Below are 21,101 nucleotides of genomic sequence, written 5' to 3'. Positions count from 1 at the left end.
CACAAAAAAATCCACACACTTGCCCTCTGAATATACAGTTATTGCACCTTTAAAATGCTCCTGTTATTTCCACTTAAATGCTTTAAATATAATTTTACTATGGACCACGGCATTGCAGCGTGCTTTCTGAGCAATATCTCACACCTATTACCATCTTATATAAATCGCTCTTATTTTATAGTCACTGCAGCTACATATTATGCCAATAAATAATTATGTGATGTTATTATTATTTGACTGCTTTCATAAATCACCACCAAGTCCATAGGCAACAGGTGCCTCCAACAAATAATTATTTTTTCAGGCATGATTAGGCCGCATGCTGATTAAAATCAATGTTTGATTCAAATCTGATGCATGGGGATTTTGTTTAAAATACAGATATTTCTGTTTAAATAATTACAGGGAACCAAATCCTAGATTTTATTTAACTTCATGGGACTCACAGAAACTAAAACAACAGTTCCCACAAATTAATAATAAAATGATGATCATTAATTTGGATTTTTCCCCAGTGTCATGTTTGATTTTACTCTGTTGATTTTACTTTATTCTTAAATTTGATAGAAGATCAACAAGTAATTTCAGCAACACTTTTATTATATTTTAGAGCATTTTTCTTCTGTGCTTCATAAAACATGTATGGTTATTTACTTTGGATTTGGCCTTTTGTGGGCAGATTACAATATGTTCTTTTCATTTTTTCTTTTCCTTTTTAAAAAATATTGCTGCAGAAAAAAAACGTTTCATTTTGAAATAGCTGCACTGAAATAAATCATTTATTTATAATATCACTATATTACTAAATTAAAATGTATTAATATAGTGCAGTATTTCATATAACCAGTTACAATGCAAGCAAGTAATGTCATAATAAAATAATAATTGTAAAAATAGGTTTGAACTTTTTGAAATAATTTCTAAACTTTTAAAAACTTTGTTCTTTGTCTAATCTTTTGTATTCGTTTAAAAATAATAATAAATCTGGGGGGAAAAAAGGAACCGCGTCATTTTTGCAGTGCTTTATTCGCAGGGAAACGGTAAATCACCTTGTACGACAGTAACTGCCACACAAGTCATCTGAAACTGCTTTTTTGACAATATACAAATGAAAGAGAAATAATATAAAACAGCCAGAACGATTATTTAATTAATGTTTTCTCTCGGCATAATTTTATAACTACGTTTGCACACTTTTGTCCTGTTTTGCCACACAGCAGCCAAGATTACTATCAGTGAACTCATTCAATTTAGCAAAATAGCCTGATATAGTGAACTAAAAAATGATGCTTGTTTAAAGCTGATGTTTAATTTCATAAAACGCTGTCACTTTAATTGTGATCAGTGATGTGGGGAATTTATATTTTGAAGTTAATTATCTAAATGCATTTTTTAAATAAAACTAAATGCAGTTTTGATATTGCCAAACAGGACAAGGTTCCTTCACAATAAAAATGTGCTCCCAATCGACCGGCTTCTGATTTCTTAGAGACAAACTAACTTACAGCAAAGGCCGCTATAAATCAATGGTAAAAATTACCATTGTAGATAAGCAATCTTCCAACAGCATACAAGCCCACGGCAGCCCTGTCCCACTTGGCACACACACAGAGTGGTGACTTCTCCCAGCCGTGCAGAGATCCCGTTGTAAAGAGGGATGCAACCTCAACATCCTCAAATAACTCCACAAGGGCATGTTAATGACCTCAAAGTGCTACATTACAGCAACAATTAAACACAGGGATCCCAGAGGCATTGGGAGCCGTCGTGTCACTGTCTGTGTACAGGCCAACACATCTCTCCCATCTCCATTTATTTCCCTAAGAAATCAGCGGGGCCACCTGGGCTTGGCATTGAAACTTCATTCATCTCCAGAAATGGATTCCAGTGGAGGGCAAAATCAAATTCTCATTTGCAAGGCAGGGGGAGAACGAGAGGGAGTGAATGCAGGAGGTACCTGGGAACGCTAACCTCTGGGTGAACCCGCCGCATCTGATAGTTTTGCTATTTGTCTGTGACATTGACAGCTCTGGGGGAGATTAGGAGCCACCCTGCCCCAGCTTCCCGCTTTGCATTCTGCCTATGTGCCTCTTTACAGATGGACTGCTGCACATTTACCTTCGCCTGTTTTCCCTGGGTTTCAACACAGGCGCTGCACCAGAGGCAACGGAGGGATGTAATTATATGCGGCGCAACAATAAAACAAAGCAAATGAGGGGAGAGCTGCATCAGAGGGCTTTACGAAAACCAGGAGGATGCAAAAACTACGCGGTGTGGCTTTTGGTGGGGGTGAAGCCGGAGATGAGAGTGATGGATGCCCTTCGGTTAAATACGTCCAAATCCCCCCTTCAAGCCGCTCTCTTCTTGCCAGGCTGTGTGAGTGAGTGTGTGAGAGAGAGTGTACAAGATTAATAGTGTAAACAGCGAGGGAGAGAGGGAAAGAAAGGCAGCCAGGAGAGAGGGAGAAAGAAAAGACTATCAGCATCTGCAGCAGCACAGTAGCCCTAGGGGAATAGAGTGAACTTTTGAACCCTGATGGCGAGCAGTCGCAGCAATGCACAGAGCCTGCTCCTGCCTCGTAATGTGTGTGTCTTTCTAGAAAAGCACACAGACAGCAAGTGAGGGAGGAGAGGAGAGTGAAGGAGAATGAGGAAGAGTGGAGGTCATTAACATATTCCTCGCTTCCTTGCAAACGAGCAGCCGCTATCCAAATGTCACAAAATCCATACACCGATGAATGCGGTGAAAAATGAATCTCCAGGCAGATATTCTGACGGATAGATACAGTAGAAGCCATCAGCAAGTCCAAAGAAACTTTGTGACTGATGGCTGTTTTGTGACAGCGAGGCTGATCGTTCAACGAGACTCTGGACTGAGTGCAGACGGGTCACAGGTTGGCCAAGCAAGAGGCCAAAGGTTAAAAGTTCAGTAAGTGGGCAGACAGCACGACTACAGGCCAACAGACCTGCAAGGAGGTCATCTGTGCAGATCCCAAATACTGTCCAGGTGCTGCGCTAAAAAAAGCAGCGTAACTGGAATAATAACTTCATTCAGTTTCAACATTTGTCCGTGTTTGCTCCTCTGTGATTCACCAACAAACTTCCTCTTTCTCCATGACTTCATTTGACTCCAAACACAAACAAGGGCCAGTTGGCAAATTAAACATTGCTGATTAACCCCCTAATGGAGCATCAATCCGTCAGCTGGCATCATTTTTTTTTTTCTTTCTGTTTCACCAGCCAAGAGACCCGGGCATGCACTCTCAAAAACACTTCACTTTATATAGCTTCTACCAGCTTCAGCCAAAATGACAGACTTTAGATTTAATATTCTATTTACAAGCCCTGTGTAATAATGTTGTTACTGTGCATTGGCTCCTCATATTCAAATGAGAAATAGGCAACAGCTAGACATAACTTCAAATTGGTTATCCTACTGCATTCAATTGCCAGTAATTGGTTGAGGAAATTGGGCCAGCACAGTGATCGCTGACAGGAGTCGCATTCCTGCATTGTTTACATCAGCCTACACATCAGGACACACCTGTCTTTAGAGCAGAGCCTATAAGTCAATTAATCGATTTGTCGATTGCAGGAAAAAATTAATCTGCAAGTATAGAATTGTTTACATCAAAGAGCTGAACATCCACTGGAAGGATGTACTGCTTTTCTTTGTCTGATGTGACACAAAACTTGAAATCTTTGGTATTTGAACTTTAGAAAACTGTAATTTTCCCTGTTATTTTGATACACTTTAAAGAAAGAAATAATAATTTAGAAAGTAAACGATTCAATAAACAGTGATATTCCTGAATGCCTACATGGTAAATTAAATGATCTGTAACTAATTTAAAGGTGTACAGAATATGTCAAATTAGATGGTAAATTAATATAATGGATGTCAAATTATTTCATAAAAAAGGTAAATATCAGAATCAAATAAAACGGGCATGGAATCTAAGTTTTGAGATTAAATCCTAAGGGCCTACAGCTACACCTGAGTAAATACAGACTATATGGTAGCTCATAATAGAATCATTCTGATCACAAAGAAGAAGAGGGAGACGTATCGAATGCGCCATCTTTTCTGCGCGCCTCCTGAAACAAAGCTCTTCCTGCAGTGCTCCGTCATCGCTGCAGCTTCCCAGCAAACATCCCAGAGCGCCCAGCAGTGCTCCCCAATCAAAGAAAAACAAACAGGCCATTCTGACTTCGTAAACTTGACCTGCAAACAGCATGACAGGGCTAAAAGCCCCACATCTCCAGCTGTCTCCCGGGGTCTATTTGTGTGTGTGTGTGTCTGTGTGTGTGTGAGGGCATGTGCGTGTTAAAGACATTTTGCATGCCAGAGGGGGAAATTTTGTGCCTATATTTGTTTGCATAATGTAGTGGAATGGCAGAGCGTTTGTGATTGTGGGAGTGGAAAGGAATAAAAAAAAAAAAAAAACCCTGAAAATGTGCTCCAAATAGCATCGAGGTGGAGGGCGCTGAAGGGGGCAGACGAAGCTGGGGTGAGGCTGCAGGCGCGGTCAGGTCACCGGTGCGGTCGGCGGGTGAAACTCAGTTCACATTACCATGCAGACACCCGGGCTAACAATGGAGGCTCCATCTGTTCCTGTCAGCCATTACAAATCTGGTGTCACCCAGTCCGCTGAAGACAACAGGCCACCGCATCTAATCAAACGGCACAGGCTCCTCCTGCGTGTAAAAGCAGCCATCGACTTCACACTCACTCACTCTCTGGTTAGGGAACACAGAGCAGCGAAAGGCAAGGCAGTCGATTACCACAGATAATACATTCTCCGAGCCACAAAGTCTCTATTGTGGACAGTGAGCTTGAATAAAACGATACAATTAAAGTCAAAAGAGAAAAAAAAGAAACCTCTACCTTTAACGCCACTGTCTAAATCACAAAATTATCATTCGTTTCCAAAACAAAGGCATTCCGCAGATTTTTTCTTCTTTTTTTTTGCATTAAAAGGAATAAAAGAAAATTTAAATAGAGCCAAATTGTCATCACGGGTAAGTGTTCCTCCTAAAATGTCACTGATTGCATTAAGCGGTCAGGTCATTATTTTCCACAAACACTCCCTCTTCCCTTGAAACAGACCGCCCAGCAGAAAAGTGTGAGCCATTTCTTTCAGCTGGCAGGGCAGTGAACAGAGAATGAACTATGAACTCCGCATGCCCTTTCAGTGAGGACACAGGCCATTCACTATGCTAACATGGTCGCAGTCTCCCAGCAATAAAAGACGCAGCACTGCGAGGTGTACATTCCTCTTACAAAGTCAAATGTTATGATTATTGATCCGACTGCGTGGTTATATAGAGTTGAATGGCATTAGTTCTAGATATTCACAGCCAAATGCAAACAGAAGGAAAAAAATATAAATATTCTGGTCTTGCTGCATAATTAGCTACTTCTCACATTTAACATAGACAATGGCATGACACCGTGTTCGAGCTTTAACAGCCATCGCTTTCCACAGTAACAGACGGCGCAGTTTGTGGTTGGGCGTGTTACCATTATAGCCTTAAGGGAAATTTTTAAGCATTTTTATAGTTTGATTTTGTTTGTTTCCCAAAGGAAATCTCCTCTTGTTTATTCCGAAATGAACAATTTCAAAAAATGAATTATCATTGTCTTGTCTTATTGTGGTCTATCTTCTCCACACCATCTGCCGTGATTTGTTTCCTCTATTTTTCCGAAGTTGCCGAGAAAAAGCGGCAGTTAGTCTTCTGTGGGCAGAAGAGTTCATTAAGCCATTTCCAAATAAAGAGATTGACTCCATCCAGCTGGCTTTAACTACCGGTGCCGTAAAATGACTGGAAATATTCCTTTTTCTTACTGGGAAATTCCACGTGAATCCAGCTTCACCTCACAAAAAAAAAAGAGTGGAGATTGGCACCTGAGGCAGCAGAGTCAATAATGCCCACCTGCGGCATGTCACGTCAAGGGCTATTAGCTGGCACATAGAGTCAGAAACACAAAAAAAGTCTGAATGGGAGGGAGGCAAGTCCGAGAGAGAAAGATAGAAAGAAAGATTGATAAAGGGAGAGAGGGATGGAACGCACATGGCCCCTCAGGTACAGTGTTGTATTTCAAACCCGGTTGTGAAAGAATAGAGGGGCTCGGGGTCAATCAATCATTGCATTAGCCTGCAGCTACAAAGCCTCCTCTCTGTGTGGGCCGCCTCTATGCATCCACGTATGTGTGGACTGTGGGAGGCAGGCGGAGGATCTGCCACTGGAGGGAGCTCTAGGTCACCAATCAGGTCTTTGTGAACCACCAGCCCTCCTTTCTCCAGCACCAGGATGGCCTACCTGCACACTGGAGAGAGGAGGAGGAGGAGGAGGAGGAGCCGGGCAGAGAGGCAGGAGGCCAGCAGGGAGGGAAATTTCACAGATGTGGTCTGTTTTGTCAAATTAAGAGGGTGAGCAATAATATACAGCAAACTGGTCCGCCTGCGCTTCCTGTGGCGAGGTGTAGGTGTGTGTTAAAACTGTAGTTTTCTCCGAGGACTACTGCATTGTCTTCGGTGACACTGACTCCTCCTTTTTACCTTTTTCTTTGTCGGTGCAGAATCCTTCGCACGCTGTAGCCTTTCAGTGAAAACACATGTTCATAAGGATAATATAGACATGTCTTTGCTAGGTTGAAATTTCACCCCATTGTGCCTGCTGAAACTGTACTGTCTTTCCTGCTCATATTCGTGTGTCTTTTCTCAAGTGTTGCTTTAAAGAAAAAGCCATTAGTGCTGCTTTGCCGTGCACAGACAAATACATTTATAATTAGGCCTTTTTGAGCTCAGATCTCTGCATTGCGCAAGTAGCCTAAGATCACACACAAACACACAGCGAATCAGAATGAGGACTATTGTTAACTTACACTCTGGGACGCCATCGTCCTGGTAGTCGGAGGCTACCGAGGCGTCGTCTGATGGAGCAGAGCGACCAAGGCTGGAACTATGGTTGTCATCAGAACCATCTTCGTCCCTGAGGTCCACTAAGTGTGTGAAAATGAGCATTTATGGGAAGTAGAGAAATAAATCAAATGCCAGAAAGCGAGCCATGTAAGAAAAGGCTGTGAGGACATAATAATCCCTAATTTGTACACTTAGTTCTTTCATAGTACATTGTGTACAAACAGAAATCCACTCAGCTGAAACAACTGCAAATACAGTATGTGATACTTTTCTGATGGAGGCTGTAAAGAGACATTTTACTTACATCTTAAGGGGAACTCCTGAGGGTTTCTGTGAAATTAAAAAAAAAGTACAAATCAAAATCTTTTGCATTGAACTGCAAGGTTTAATGTGCTTTGTTTTGTTCTTTTTTAAACAGCTCAGCTCCAGCTTTGCCTGTAAGATTCAGTATTTGTTTCCTGCACAGAAAGCCACAAAACCACATTTTCTTTGCACCAGGACTTGTGCTTCGTGTCATGCAGTGCAAGCAATACCGGCTTCCGGAGTAAACCATCACACTTCTTGCAAGAGTTTCGCTCATTGGGTTCACGGACTGTTCCTCATGCTTGGAAATTAAATCACATTAAAATTAAATTGTCCCAATCAAAAAAAGATTATTCCATGAGATCTTTAAAAACTTTTAATAATAATAAATAAGAGCAAGAATGAAGTCTTGAAGGTGACACCATTAGGCTAAATGAGTTCCTTCAAATGTAATTTTGCAAACTGTGTTTAAAGCAATTACAGCAACAATTAAAGGTTTTGTGTGGTATTAACAGCAAAAGTTAGATAATGGTGTCATGAGTTACAATGACACACTTCAGTGGTAAAGTAGGTTTCTGTGGCTTTGATTAAACAGGGTTAAAAACCTACCTTGCATGGACGACCCTGAAGTTATTCAGTAAGACTTGTCGTGTCTCTTCAGCACTTTCACTCAGGTTCTCATCTTGAAGGATCTCAAATACAAACAGCTCACAGTCTGAAGAGAACAAACACAATGTAAGCAGCACTTTCGTGACGTGAACACTTTTCAGGGGCACAAGCTAAATAAAAGTCTAAAGCATTTAAATTGAATACTGTTTGTTTCGCACAAATATGCAGAAGGATTTGCACAGACAAAAATATAACTTGATGTTGTAGATCACAGTTAACTCTGTTCTCTGTGTGTCACAACATTTACAAAAAAAGGTTTAGGAACTGTTGTGTTATTTCGGATGCCATAAATGTATCTTTCTACAGAAGATGGACACAATAACATGAACGCCTGTGCAAAACAATGCATTCAAAAGCAAGAATCTTGCAGTTTTACCACAACTTGTGTCTGCGCACATATTTCATAATTTGACATCTTTGTATGTGATCCAGGTTTATCTGTCAGAGTGTCTCCTTTACAAAGAGTGTAGTGTTACGTTTCAATGTCCATCACCTGTACTGAAAACATAGTTCACATGCAAATAAGTAGAATACTTTAGCAAAGTCTTACTGATGCAAATAAATAAAAATATACTCCTTCAAATATCGCAGCCTTTGTCTAGTTTGTTGGCTATTTCTATAATGATTGCTGGCTTGTAATTTCCCCACTGCATTGCTTTTCTGAAAAATACAAAGCTACTCTTGATGGTCCTTGACCTCTAAAAGAGAAATCACATTTTCAAAAGTGTAGAAAGAAAGAAGTTATGATCATTATTTTCTTTCACTCTCGTAGTAAACTGAACTGCAAACTTGATTTCAACTCACAGTAACATTATAGAGATATGTGAGGCCCATCTTTATGGTAATGAAGGCAAAACAGGTCACTTATCTGATTCAATTTCTTTATGTCCTCACTCCCATATTACACAAATGTACTGACAAATGCAAATGTTCTTTCAAAGGCTGCATTTGCTGGCCTGGCAGTACATGCAAATGTAGTAAATGCCACGGCACCGCCATGTTGGAAACCGTTTATTGTATATGACAACAATGGAGAAATATGATGCTTTTTATGTTCTACTGTTTGCTTTTGTTAATGTGACACTCTGTAATTTTTTAGGCTGTCACTTCCAAGATCTCTTAACTGTCTGTGTACACAACCAGTAGAATCATAACTCTGCTACTGGTAAATTTTAAATGTCATTTTGTTGTGATAAGCGCCCCTGCTTACGCTATATTTCCAGTTAGGCTATTCTTCAGTAACAGGATTTACAAATAAAACTGCGCTGTTGAAAGCAAGACTTATTATCAGTAAAAAAAAATAAAGGCATTACCATCCAATAGTCTCCTGATGTCGTTCGGGACTGTCCCCATCCTTGGCTTTCACCTGTCCAACACGACACACTTTAGTTCGCTGACTTATCGGTCTTTTTTCTGCCCCTTCACACTTTGTGTTTTATTCCCTGAGGCAACCTATGAACATCCAGCCTCTGTCATACTGTTACAGCTCCATGACAGAAACCAGAGCCTGGCACACACACTCACAGATCAACTGGCACGACGACTAACCACCTGTGTCCTTTAGCACTGAAACCTGAAACTTCCGTGCATGCATCTAGATTTGCACAAAATGGGGTGGAGCAGGTGCACGGATGACAACTTCCTCTGCAGTCTGGTTTCTCAGACAAGGCTGATGAAGGTATGACTGACAGTGAGAAAACCCCCTTTGTCTGACTTACACTGCCGCAAAACCAGCTGGAGTAGGGGCCCTGTTACTGTACAGTGGGTGCCTTTAGCAGCACAGAAGTCCAGCAAAACTGCCTGTAATAAATATGGAAACACAAGCAAAAACAAAGAAATATTATACATGTGCAGAAGCTTCTGGTGAATCACAGAATGAGTAACTCCAAACAGTCAAAAAAGATGAGTAATTTTGGTCTCTTTTTATGCTTGTTCACCTTTTTCATAATGAAATGTGTAAAAAGAAAAGTAGGTTTTTGTATCCTGTTGTCAGACTTTTCATGCTAGTCATTTAAGAGTGGCGTAACTAATGGAAATTCCCCTTAATCATGCCTTCCAATTTTCAACACAAGGTCCTGAAAGCATCCAGCCCATTTAACTGTCCCTGAGCAAAATATTGAATCCCTACCAGCTCTAGATTTGCTGCCATGTAGCTGATCTTTTGCAGCCTGACCTCACTGCGAAGTGGGAAAAACCAAACAGACAATTTCCCCACAGGGATCAATAAAGTACCACATTATTTTAAAAAGTACGAGTCAGCAAAATGGGATTTCCCAGGAAGAGAATTCTTCAATTGAACCCAGTGGTGCACACGGGGTCCCTGGAAAACCGCAGACCAAACTGAAAGCAGTAGAAAGACAAACAGCAGGCCACAATATAAGATGCTGGTGAAGTGAAGAAATTATTCAGCATAACTTCTAAACAGAGCATAGAAGTCAATGAAAGCTGCAATAATAAGCTGATACGTCAACAGATGGAAAATTAAGGTGTCTATTGAGACAATCAAATATTTATTTCAATAACTGCCAGTGTTTTTTAAGCACAAATCCCAAACATTTAATATATCCAGTTTTTCAAATGGGATGGTTTTCCATTGTAGAATAACCTGTTTATTATTTTTCTTGACAAATCAATTAGCAGTCTGGTCTGTAAAATGTCAAAAAAAATACTAAAAAATATCTATCTCTGCTTCCTAAAGGCCAAGACAATGTCCTCAAATGTCATGTTTTGTTCACAAGCCAAACATATTCAGTTTACTGTCATAGAGGGCTGAAGAAACCATAAAATAGCTAAATTGAGAGAATATTCCTCATTAAAAGTCATTTTAATTAATCGGTTTGTTTGTTTACCTAGTAGCTGGCTTATTTTACCTACCTTACTGTTACTTCCGCATCACTGTCACCTAACACGGCTAAAGTCACACGGCTAGTTAGCATGGCGTTAAAACTATCATCGGCTGCTAACTAGCTAGTTATTGTTAACCTTTAACCCGGTTACGGTAGCTTACCATCGTTGTTCTCATATTCGAGGTTACAGTGAAGGCATCCTGAACGCACCTGTGTGGTATAAATGTCGAAGTTACCATTCAGATAACGTATAATAATCACTGGCCGTGTAAAATATAAGCTAACAGTTTGTACATTTGGCTAACTTAACCCGCTAGCTGACTTACCTGTGACGCAGTTGGAAGCTTTGCATTAGCTTGCGTTAGCTTGTTTAAGCTAACTGAGCCCTGAAGGCAGCTGACGTTCGTCTTCTACAAACATTTCTCAGAGTAAGTTTATATATTTATGTACATTCAGCTACAAAATAACCTCCTTGAATAAGTGGTTTTATTTGACTCTAAATGATTTGTCTCCGAATTTGGTGTGGGTGCTGCATTCAAATGCTCATAACATACGTCTTGGCTAATGAAGTTGTAAAATCGTAAATCACACCTCTTTTGTCATGATGACGTTTCATAAACTAAGAACGTTTATGCACGATGTGTACTGTAAATGTAAAGTATTCGTTTTTAAGTGTTTTATCGTATATTTTTAAGCCCTATAGGTGCATAAAACTGTATGTTGATTTTAGTAGTATTTTTACTGGGTTGAGCACGGTTTATCTCCGACTTTTTTATTGGCGCGACATTCAAGCGCTCCTAGTAATGAAGTTGTAAAACCATAAATCAGAGTTAAAACGACAATAAAGCTGTAAATCAGTTTTTAAAATCGGTTTAGTTTGATTGAACATAAGCAAAGCTTATTTTAATTTAACTTTTGCACGTCTGCTGCATTCAAATGCTCATATTGTGCATTTTGCCCAATGAAGTTGTAAAATCGTAAAACACAATTGCTCTTTTTTAAACTGCGTTTCATAGTATTTTAATTTTGATCATAAATTACGTATTGCCAAATGTAGTCATGCTGTAAAGTTGTTGTTTTGTCTATGCTAGCTATGTTTTACCTAATATTTACAGCAAAGGTAAAAAAAAAAAAAGTTATTGAGAATATTTTTATTTTATATATTTATGATCTAAAGCCACAATAAAGCTGTAAGTATTTTTTATTTTTTCAATTGTACATGAACAGCACTTATTTAACATTGGCTTTTGCATGGATACAGTCTTCAAGTGCCGTTTTGAATAATGAAGTAGTAAAATCTGGAATCAGAGTTTGCAGCTTTTTAAAATATTTAGTGATATGTTTTAAAGTGTTATTTTATTATATGCTTCATGCATTTTTCAAACAAAGTTTTATAAAATGTTTTTATTTGTTGTATTGTTTTTGTGCAGGTGCTTCCATCAGATACGCACCGTTTAGGAGGCGATGTGATTGTAAATTAAAGTTGTTATGCATTCAAGTGATGTCTCACAGGAAATAATAACAAAATCTAATAGAAATCCATTGTTATAATGCTGTCTTGTGTTTACAGATAAGAAAATAAACATCAGCTGGGATGCAGTTGGCATTTTAGAAACGCTGAACAATATAAGGCCTAATTACTAAATCAGATTTTTAAATGATTAAAGATTATCTTCAGAGTAGTAAATAGCACATCTTGTCAAACCGGGTATCAGGAATTGTCACTTTTTAATCTGCCACTTTAATGGGTCTTTGATTTAAACTGAAAAACTAATTGGGATATTTCTGACAACACACGAATGCAGCATCAGTAAATTGGTCCCTCAGTATATCTGACAGGGCATGGATGAACGGTTTAGATTACCAGTAGAGGGTGATGGGATGGACTGGACTCGGCTTTTATACACACAATTGACATGTGTAGGAGAGGCAGTTGCGGCAGCCTTATTACTAATGGAATAGCCTCACTATCGTCTTATTGATCTTGCACTGTTGGACTAATGTTATAATTTCCTTGCCTTTTAAAATATAGAATGTGTGTTCAGGATCAGGAGATAATTATTTCAGGTCTTTACGAAACAACACACAGGCGCACGCGGCATTAATTGCTGTTTTACGGAGCATTTTAATCAGAAATGTGTCTTAACGCAGCATTTTGATCCAATTTTAACATTTTGTTCACATGCATAATTTGCACATTATATTTCTCCTCTTAAATTAACTAAACAATGACCCGCTGTTGTGTATTTACAACTGACTAAAACATATTTTCCCACGTTTACAAGAAGCGGCACCACTTTCCCTTCATTGTGTTGTCATATTTTAAATATTTCTTAATGTACTTCACGTTGAATGCTGTCTCATGATGGTCTCCTTCCCTGTCACTTCTCTACAGGAAGCCACGGGGTCAGGGCGAGTTGAATCCCATGTCAGGATTGTCCCCACGTTGACCTGCGCCTGACTGGCCTCCCAGCAAAAAGCCCCTGTGAAGGTAAGAGGAACTGGGGTCCCCTCCCCTGGAAAAGAGGTTCCCTCCCCTTGACAGCTCCACAGAGCCCCAGCCACCTGCCTGCTGGGTCAGCCCCATATGAAAAGGGAAGCCCTTTGTAATCCGACAGGGATTACACCACCCAACAATGCGCCGCTGAAAGAGCGACAAAAGCCCTGTATCAAACGCTGCTGAGGGGGAGCAAGGCTATGATCTCCCGCTACTACCAACACTGACTCCTCCGCCACCTCTCATCTCCCCAAGAGGCTCTTCCCCCTTTAGCATTTGCTGCCCCTGTCCTCCTTCTGCCCTCTCATCTCTAGGATCTGGCCTTTTATCAGCGCATTCCTTTTCATTTGCATTGCGGTGTGGGGAGGGACAGCGGGTCTCTCTGATCTGATAGAGCCAAGAGAGAGAGAGTCAGGAGGATCCTCGGGGCATGAAGGCTGTGCGTTTGAGTGTGTGTATCCTGTCCTGCGAACACACACACACACACAGACACCACATTGCATTCTCCAGATAGGCAGGGACTCTTTTGCAGACCAGTGGGGCAAATAGCGAAGCACCCATGCCTGTCTTTCAAGCTCTGGTTGTCTTTATTTTAGAGACGGGAGTGCTGAGGTTCTGCGTTTTACAACCCAAATTATCTAATGTTCTCCCAAAATTAATAGACACAGGACTCAAGTTGCAAATTATACAACTATGATTTGTTTAAGTCATCGGCATAAATCACTCTGTCACCTTCCACAATAGCAAATATCTCAAGTTGGTGCTCAAATATGGCCCTAATTCAACAGCATATTCTAACCCTGCGTAAAAAGAGGTGTTTGGCCCGATTCTTAAGGGTCTGTTGTAAATGTTTGTGTTGCTCGAGGAGATAAAAAGAGGTAGTTTACTTTTCGGATTTCCTCAGAATCATTGTATTCCCAACCCACCCATTGCTCAAACATATGTCAGTGCAGGGGGAAGCTTTTGGTGGCGGCAAAGTTAAAAAAAAAAGAAAGAAAAAAAAAGTGATGATAGATTGAGGACACAAAAGACAGAGGAGCAAATGTGTTGCGCTAAATCTACAACCTTCAGTCAGCCCTCACATTGACTGACTCGGAGAGTTACCTCAGCTTGTAGTCGAATCAATGTTAGCCCTGAGAGCATTGAATAGAAAATCATTCAAATTGTATTATGTTAGGATATATGAGCCATTTCAAAATATTAATTCAGCATTATTTGAGGTGTCTGTTAAGGATAGCAGTTACAGCTAGCAGCGCGTTGACTCGACTGAGTGATTACGTACCTCTATTACATGTGATGTATGAACGTGTGAGAGGGACCTATTTTTCATTACCAAGACATTGTCCCTAGAGGCAGTTGTTAAAGAAGAATCTATGAATTACCCCCCTGGAACAACTGGCCCTTGTCATAAGCCGAGAAGAGGGGAAAAGGGAAGGGAAAAGGGGAAGCGCAGCACTATTGATACTGGTGGGATTGAGAGACTGGAAGGACGCCAGAAGAATGTGTCAGCCTTTGCTTGTGATCCTGCACACTGCCGCCTCTCCCTCTGTCCAGTTAATTGGAATACAAAGCAGAGCAGGGTCGATGAGAGAGCGGTGGTGGTGAGGACGGAGGAGGAGGTGGTGGTGGGGGGTAGCCGCTGTCTGTCTCCAGCAACACTCAACCTTCACTGCTCGCTGGGAATTGACTGGGGAAGCAGCAAGCGAGACCGACACACTGTCACTGGTAAAATGAACTGTCACCTTGCATTTCTCAAGCCCCTGGCAGCATCGAATTGGCCGCTTTGAACCATGTGACGTGACACTGATTGAGTTCTGGTTTCCCCCCCTCCTGGGCTCCAGAGGAAGGAGCTGGTTTAATTTCAAGTGTACAGGCTCTCCATGCAAAGTATCAGGCGCTGGCACTCCGGCGGCTGGGCAGCGGGCATCACTTCAGACCTGCATCTTTACACTGAAACCTTCTCGCTATTTATCCCTCACCACCCCTCATTATTTCATTGTGCTGCTTCGTTACTCTGCCTCTCAGCTAGTCTTGTTTTTCTTACGGCATATAGTCATGGCGGTCTGACAGGCACGCGAAGGAGGAAAACTATTAGGGGTAGCCATTTGGATCCTGGAGGCAATCCCAGGGAGTATTAAGACGTTAACCCTGGCCAAGTCACTTGTCTCTCTCAGTTACTATGCTGATGGAGTGGGGGAAAGGATGCAGTCGCAGGGGGACCCAGGAGACGGGAGCTTCAGGTCGGCTGGCGCTTCCAGATCCAATACAGCCTGACTTGGAGAGGGGGATGGTTGTCAAGAGTCTCCCAGGCTTGGCTATAAAGAGCCCCAGTGCCATAACAAAGGAAGGAGAGAGTGTGCCATTCATACCTACAGGCAGCATCGCTCCACGAAGCCTCAGCGAACAATAACACTGAAATATCATGAATATCAAATCAATATTGATGAAAATCTTGAATAAAAATCACACATCTGACTATTTTCGGATTTCTTTTGTGTCCTTTCACCTTGTTAAGAAGTGCTAAAAGTCTAGTTTTCTCATCATAACGAATAATATAAACGAGGTGTGGATATCTTAGTCCAGTGATTCAACTTTAAACCCACTGATTTTTGCACCTTGAATAACACGTCACCACTGAATCTCCAGGATATCCGTGATTTTTGTTTCTTTTAAATAAATTAAACTCCAACAACTAATAGCAATTTTCATTATCGAATAATTTAAATGTTTTCTCCGTTAGTTCATTAACTGTTTTGTGTTTAGAAATGCCAAAGTTAAGTCAATTTTGAGAGCAGCATGAAGAAAAAACCCTACAGCAACGGACAGACAAACATGCAGGGGACGTCAGATAATTTTATAATTTCCCACAACCCAAGGGGATGTCTTCAGATATTCTTGTTTAATCCAAAAGATATTCAGTTTACTGTCACGGCTGACAAAGAAAAACATGAAATCTTCCCACTGACGTTGCCTGAGCCAGCAAATGCTTGGAATTTTTGCTTTACAAAATGAATAAAAAGATTAGTCAGTTGGCAGAATTGTTGATAATTCATCTTCTGTCAGTGGACTAATTGTTGCAGCCACTTTTTCTTCATTCAGTTTACCCATTTGTAGTTGTTGCATTTCTTTGACTTCATCCAGATAAAATTCTGTATCTAGTTTTCCTTTGAAAAATCAATAGAAAGTTAAAAAAAAATAAATAAATAAAAAACACAATACACAGAGCAATGATGAAAATAAGTGCATGACTTAACAGTTCTGCCACTGACAAAGTGGGATTTTTTTTTATAAATGTGTAAGGATGCTGTCAAGAAACCAATTTGAAATATTGCTCAGTTTATTGGAAATTTTCTTTCATACACTCCATTAACTCTGCGTCTGGTCGACACTCGAGTGTGTGCTGTATGTGGTGTTAACCCAAAAAGCTGTGTTTGACATCTGCCAATAAAAATGACTCCTCTGTGGTATCTCTTAGATGACCAACCCCCCGTTATGCCATGAATACTGTATCTAGTTTTCCTTTGAAGCCTGGGGGCCCTGCAGAGTGACATGCGACAGAGGAACTGGTAGAAAACCAAGGAAGTGAGCCTGGCAATAGACTTGTAAAAGAGCCTGCAACAACTGCAAGCAGCATGGGGTACAAACAGCGCTGGGATGACCTCAAACAAAGTGCGGAGGGAGGGGGGGGCGAGCCGGCTAAAGATGCGTAAGATATCTGAGAGGAAAGAGGCCGCTTGGATCTATTAATAGGCCTCATGTTTGTGCAGTCAGGTGTTTGAGCGATGGAGTTTTCTGATTTTATTTGTGGCTATAATGGGATCTTCTTTCTTGTCCCTTTGTGTTCATTAACCATTCGGCGCCCCCTCTCCTCTCTCCTTGTCCTACATTCTCCGGCAGAAGGCAAAGACGCTGATCCGAAGGTGAAAAACATCCTCCTCCTCTCCCCCAGCTGAACATCTGTCTCCGTGGTGTTGGCTGCAGCGCCGACTCTGACACCTCCAGATGGAGAGCCCGCTGGGAGCGCTGAGGTATTACCTACAGAGATGGCAGGGATCACACCTCTGGAATGAAGTCCCACACTTGTTTTCTGCACCGTCCCCTTTTTTGTTGTTGAATCTGTCACTATTCACCATATCGATTGTCGCCTCCCCAGTCCTTGGCCTTGTGACTCATCTGAAGAGGAGGCTTTGGGCTTTGTAAAGAAGTGCACGGCAACAAACCTCTCAGCCCTTTTCTAATTTACAGTAATGGGCTCTATGGTATTTCAACTGTAACTTCTATTCATGGAGGTGTATTAATTTTTAATATAGTTGTGAGAGAACTGCATACTCATGCAGATATATTTCAAATGATTGCTGATTTCCATTTTCTGAAAACATGTTTTTCAGCGGCCTTGAAGAGATTAAAGTTCGCACAATCTAGAACATAGCCTAAATGTCCTACAGCTTTATTAGTCTCGATATTAAAAGCAATACCTGCAAAAATCTAAAGTATGAGAGCCGCTGAGTTTACTTCTCCGAGCCACTCTGGTGTCTTGACAGATTGATTCTGCATTCATTTGTGCCTGAACTCTGTGTGAACCTCAGCTTTGGGAAAAAAGGGCACCAACAGGCCAGTGCTGCTGGGGCAGAAACTGTGTGTGCAAACCCAACACCCAGTGCAAATATTGAAACTGCTGCCCCCTTACCATCAGAGGAAACTAGGTGGTCAGGTCCAGCAAGTGTTTGGCTAAAGGTGAGGCCCTGAGATGTAAAATGATACGCTTAGTTTTTCTCTTTTTTTGTCAGGAAAATGTGATTTAAATCATGTAAAATACTTTTGCAACCTGTGTCAGCTGTATCCAAGCAGAATTTGGGTAACAAATCACGGGTGAGACCTGGCTCCCTGGAGTTTGTTGTCATGTTTAGAGCCCCTGGAGGTATTTCGAGGTGAAAAGGTCACTGGGAGCCACCCCATGTGTTGTGAAAAATTCCTTCTTGTCACATTATGCAAGGGAACTTTGAGAGTATTAATAGAAGTAAATGTATAGGGAAAACGGAGTTTGAATGCCACACAAAAATTTATTTTACAGAGGGAACAAATTCTGTATCAAAATTTAAAGTTTGATTGGGCTAAATGTGGATTATCAGCATCTCCTTTTTACATACACAAGAAATAAAATTCGTTTTTATAGACTTTATTAAGCTAAATCATCTCAACAATTGTTGGAAAATACCCTGTAAATAAATAGTGCAAACAATGACACCGAGTACATCAGTGCTCCAACTCAAAACACAGCACGGGCTTATGATAGAAGGATTACAAATACAGGAAAAGTCTTGGAAGCGTCCACTTTAGAGATCAATGCACTACAAGCAGACTACCCTGTTGACTTCACAAGTCCTCAAGAAATTTTCATAGTTTTTTTTTCCTGGAATGGTGCAACTGCAGGGAACAGATGTGGAAAACTGCTCAGGCCTCCACAGTCATGTTTTTTTTAAGGTTCACAGTTTTTCCCCTTTGCCTTTGGAGAGCTGTCAGAGCCGCAGAGTTTCTCCACAGGTGCCGGGGCGCTGACCAACACGCAGCCCAGCTTCTCCCTCTTCTTCTGCTTCATCCTGCGGTTCTGAAACCAGATTTTCACCTGCGTCTCGTTGAGCTCCAGACTGGCCGCCACTTCCACCCGCCGTGCCCGCGTCAGGTATTTGTTGAAGTGGAACTCTTTCTCCAGCTCGGTCAGCTGCTTCGTGGTGAAGTTGGTGCGGATCACGTTGTGCTGGCCGGGAACCCCGAACTCCGACAGGACAGCTGTGGGGAGAAATGGATGAATGGATGATGGAGAAACTCATGGAGCTGAAGCGTGAATGGGAAAAAAATGTGAGAATGAACAGAAGGATGCACAAAACATTAGTTGCCAAATCATTCTTGGAAACATCTAAAACACTTTGGCTTCGTTATATCAGCAGAATTTGGTTTTACGCAGCAATTACGCACTGCTCACGAGTCTCATGGGTTCTTTAGATTGCACTTATTCTTAAGTCTAACTTCCACATCTGTCTAAGGCAACACCAACCTGTTTTCGGAGGATTCCTCTTCACTTTCATCCAGTCGAAAGTTTTCGAACTTTCCTCTGCATGCTCCAAATCCTTCTCCTTGCACCGGGCCGGTAACCTCGTGTAAACGCGTTCTGAATATTCTTGCTGCCTCTGATCCCCAAAGTGCAGGTACTGGGTGCTCGGTGCGACCCCAGGCCCGCAGCTGTCCCCGGTGTAAGGAGTCATGTTTGTCCCGAGGGGCGAAACCTGGATAAAGCTCCGGTCCTGCTCGGGAGCGAGGCCGTACTGGTGATGTCCGTACTCCAGAGGTGGGCCGTACATGGAGTTCCCCGGCGCTGCAAACTGCAGGTCCAAGTTGACGTGGGTCTGATGGTGCAGAGGGAGGCTCGGAGTCTGGAGGGGCGTAGAGGTCGCGGCCACTAAACGACCGTCCGGTGCGTAAGTATCACTTGTTGCGCACGAGTTGGACGACATGTATCCATGGTTGAGGTTGTGATATCCGGCCTTGGCACTGAAAATATTCGCCCCCCGGTTGCACACGGGGTAGTCTAAGTAGGAGTTCATCCTGGGCCTGCTGTTTGTTCGGAAGTGATCAAAACTGAGCGGTCATTAATCGGTGCTCCCTTTGCCCTAAACCTTCTAGGTAGTATGTCAAAGCTGTAAAACTGCCTTCCACCCTCATATCACCTTCCTGACACACCATGTGACCCGCTAAACGCCAATGGCAAAGGACCTCCAGCACTCTGTCAAGTCTGCAGGCTCGTCCATCAAACGGCTCGCATTTACATGACAAATGCTTCAATCAAACTCGCTCATCCATCTGATAAGAACACAAACATCAGGACACAGTTTCAGGCTGCATTGTGAGGGCAGCTGAGAATGACAAATTAACGACAAATAAAGAAATAATGACACATGTAACAATAATAATATGAGTTTAGTGTTATATGCCAGATCTACCGTCAGAAGATATTGCTTATTTTGAAATGGTTAAAATTGCTACAAACGTGTAAATTACTTTTCTAATCAAATATTAAAGCCACTGTAGGTAACATTTAAGTAATAATACATGGTTATAATCGTTCCTTTTTATGTATAAACTCCTTTTACCCATTTACTCTTATCTGTTCCCACTACTTGGCTAAATGCATTGTTGCAACGTAAATAAATAAAAATACTGATTTAGATGAACTTTTACATTTTAAACATAATTTTAATGATTTGAGGTGACACGTTAATCTTAGTGGCTACATCAGCGTAATATTGTGTGTAATTTAAACTCAAATTTAAATTCAAACTGAGGAAACTTAATAAAACTGGCTTGATAACTTGATTTTTCGTCACCCTGAGGTCAGGATTTCAAGTTGCCTCCTTTATCTCAACATGCCTGGACAACTTCAGACACTAAAGACTGATAAATACAAGTATATTTGACAGTAGAGGGAAAAAAATCTCTTAATTCAATGTAGTTTGCTGCTTAATTTCATTAGAAGTTGTCTTTGTTGAGCCAAAACATATATATTTTTAAGAGTGTGTGCCCTGTCTGCTGTTTTATATTTAATATAATTTGTTTGTAATGCTCAAATTCGGCATAATCCTCAGTATAGAATAACATTAAGTACATTGAATTACAGAAAACAAACTCAACTTGAATATTCGTTTGGTCAGAAGGTGTGTTGGTTTAAATATTTGTTGGATTTTTGCACAGAATCCTGCAGACAGACTCTGACAGCGGTGCAGAAAAAGGCAGCAGTGAATTCAGTGATCCATCATGCCTCTTTTTAAAGACTGACAGCTTGTTTGGCCCATTCTGCCCATAAAAGAAC

General features: G+C 41.2%; 2 protein-coding genes across 2 annotated transcripts in view; both read right to left on the bottom strand.

Moving 5' to 3' along the window:
• Nucleotides 1-9,448, bottom strand: part of skap1 (src kinase associated phosphoprotein 1) — a 29,480-nt gene extending 20,032 nt beyond the window's left edge. The window contains exons 1-4 of the mRNA XM_008277779.1: nucleotides 9,211-9,448; nucleotides 7,838-7,943; nucleotides 7,230-7,255; nucleotides 6,889-7,005 (exon numbers count right to left, since the gene is read on the bottom strand). Of these exons, the coding sequence (XP_008276001.1) occupies nucleotides 6,889-7,005; nucleotides 7,230-7,255; nucleotides 7,838-7,943; nucleotides 9,211-9,250 (289 nt within the window). The 5' untranslated portion in view covers nucleotides 9,251-9,448. The remainder of the gene's footprint in view (nucleotides 1-6,888; nucleotides 7,006-7,229; nucleotides 7,256-7,837; nucleotides 7,944-9,210) is intronic.
• A 9,268-nt stretch (nucleotides 9,449-18,716) lies between these two features.
• On the bottom strand, nucleotides 18,717-19,839 carry hoxb1b (homeobox B1b). Its single transcript, XM_008277772.1, has 2 exons — nucleotides 19,293-19,839; nucleotides 18,717-19,027 (listed from the first exon to the last, which is right to left on the bottom strand). Exons 1-2 carry the CDS (start codon nucleotides 19,837-19,839, stop codon nucleotides 18,717-18,719), a joined length of 858 nt encoding a protein of 285 aa, XP_008275994.1.
• Between the last annotated feature and the right edge of the window lie 1,262 nt (nucleotides 19,840-21,101).

Source organism: Stegastes partitus, unplaced genomic scaffold, assembly GCF_000690725.1.
Source record: "Stegastes partitus isolate 25-593 unplaced genomic scaffold, Stegastes_partitus-1.0.2 Scaffold107, whole genome shotgun sequence".
Classification (NCBI taxonomy): Eukaryota; Metazoa; Chordata; class Actinopteri; family Pomacentridae; genus Stegastes; species Stegastes partitus.
Note: the sequence above shows the minus strand (reverse complement) of the source record. Positions and strands in the feature narration are given on the sequence as shown.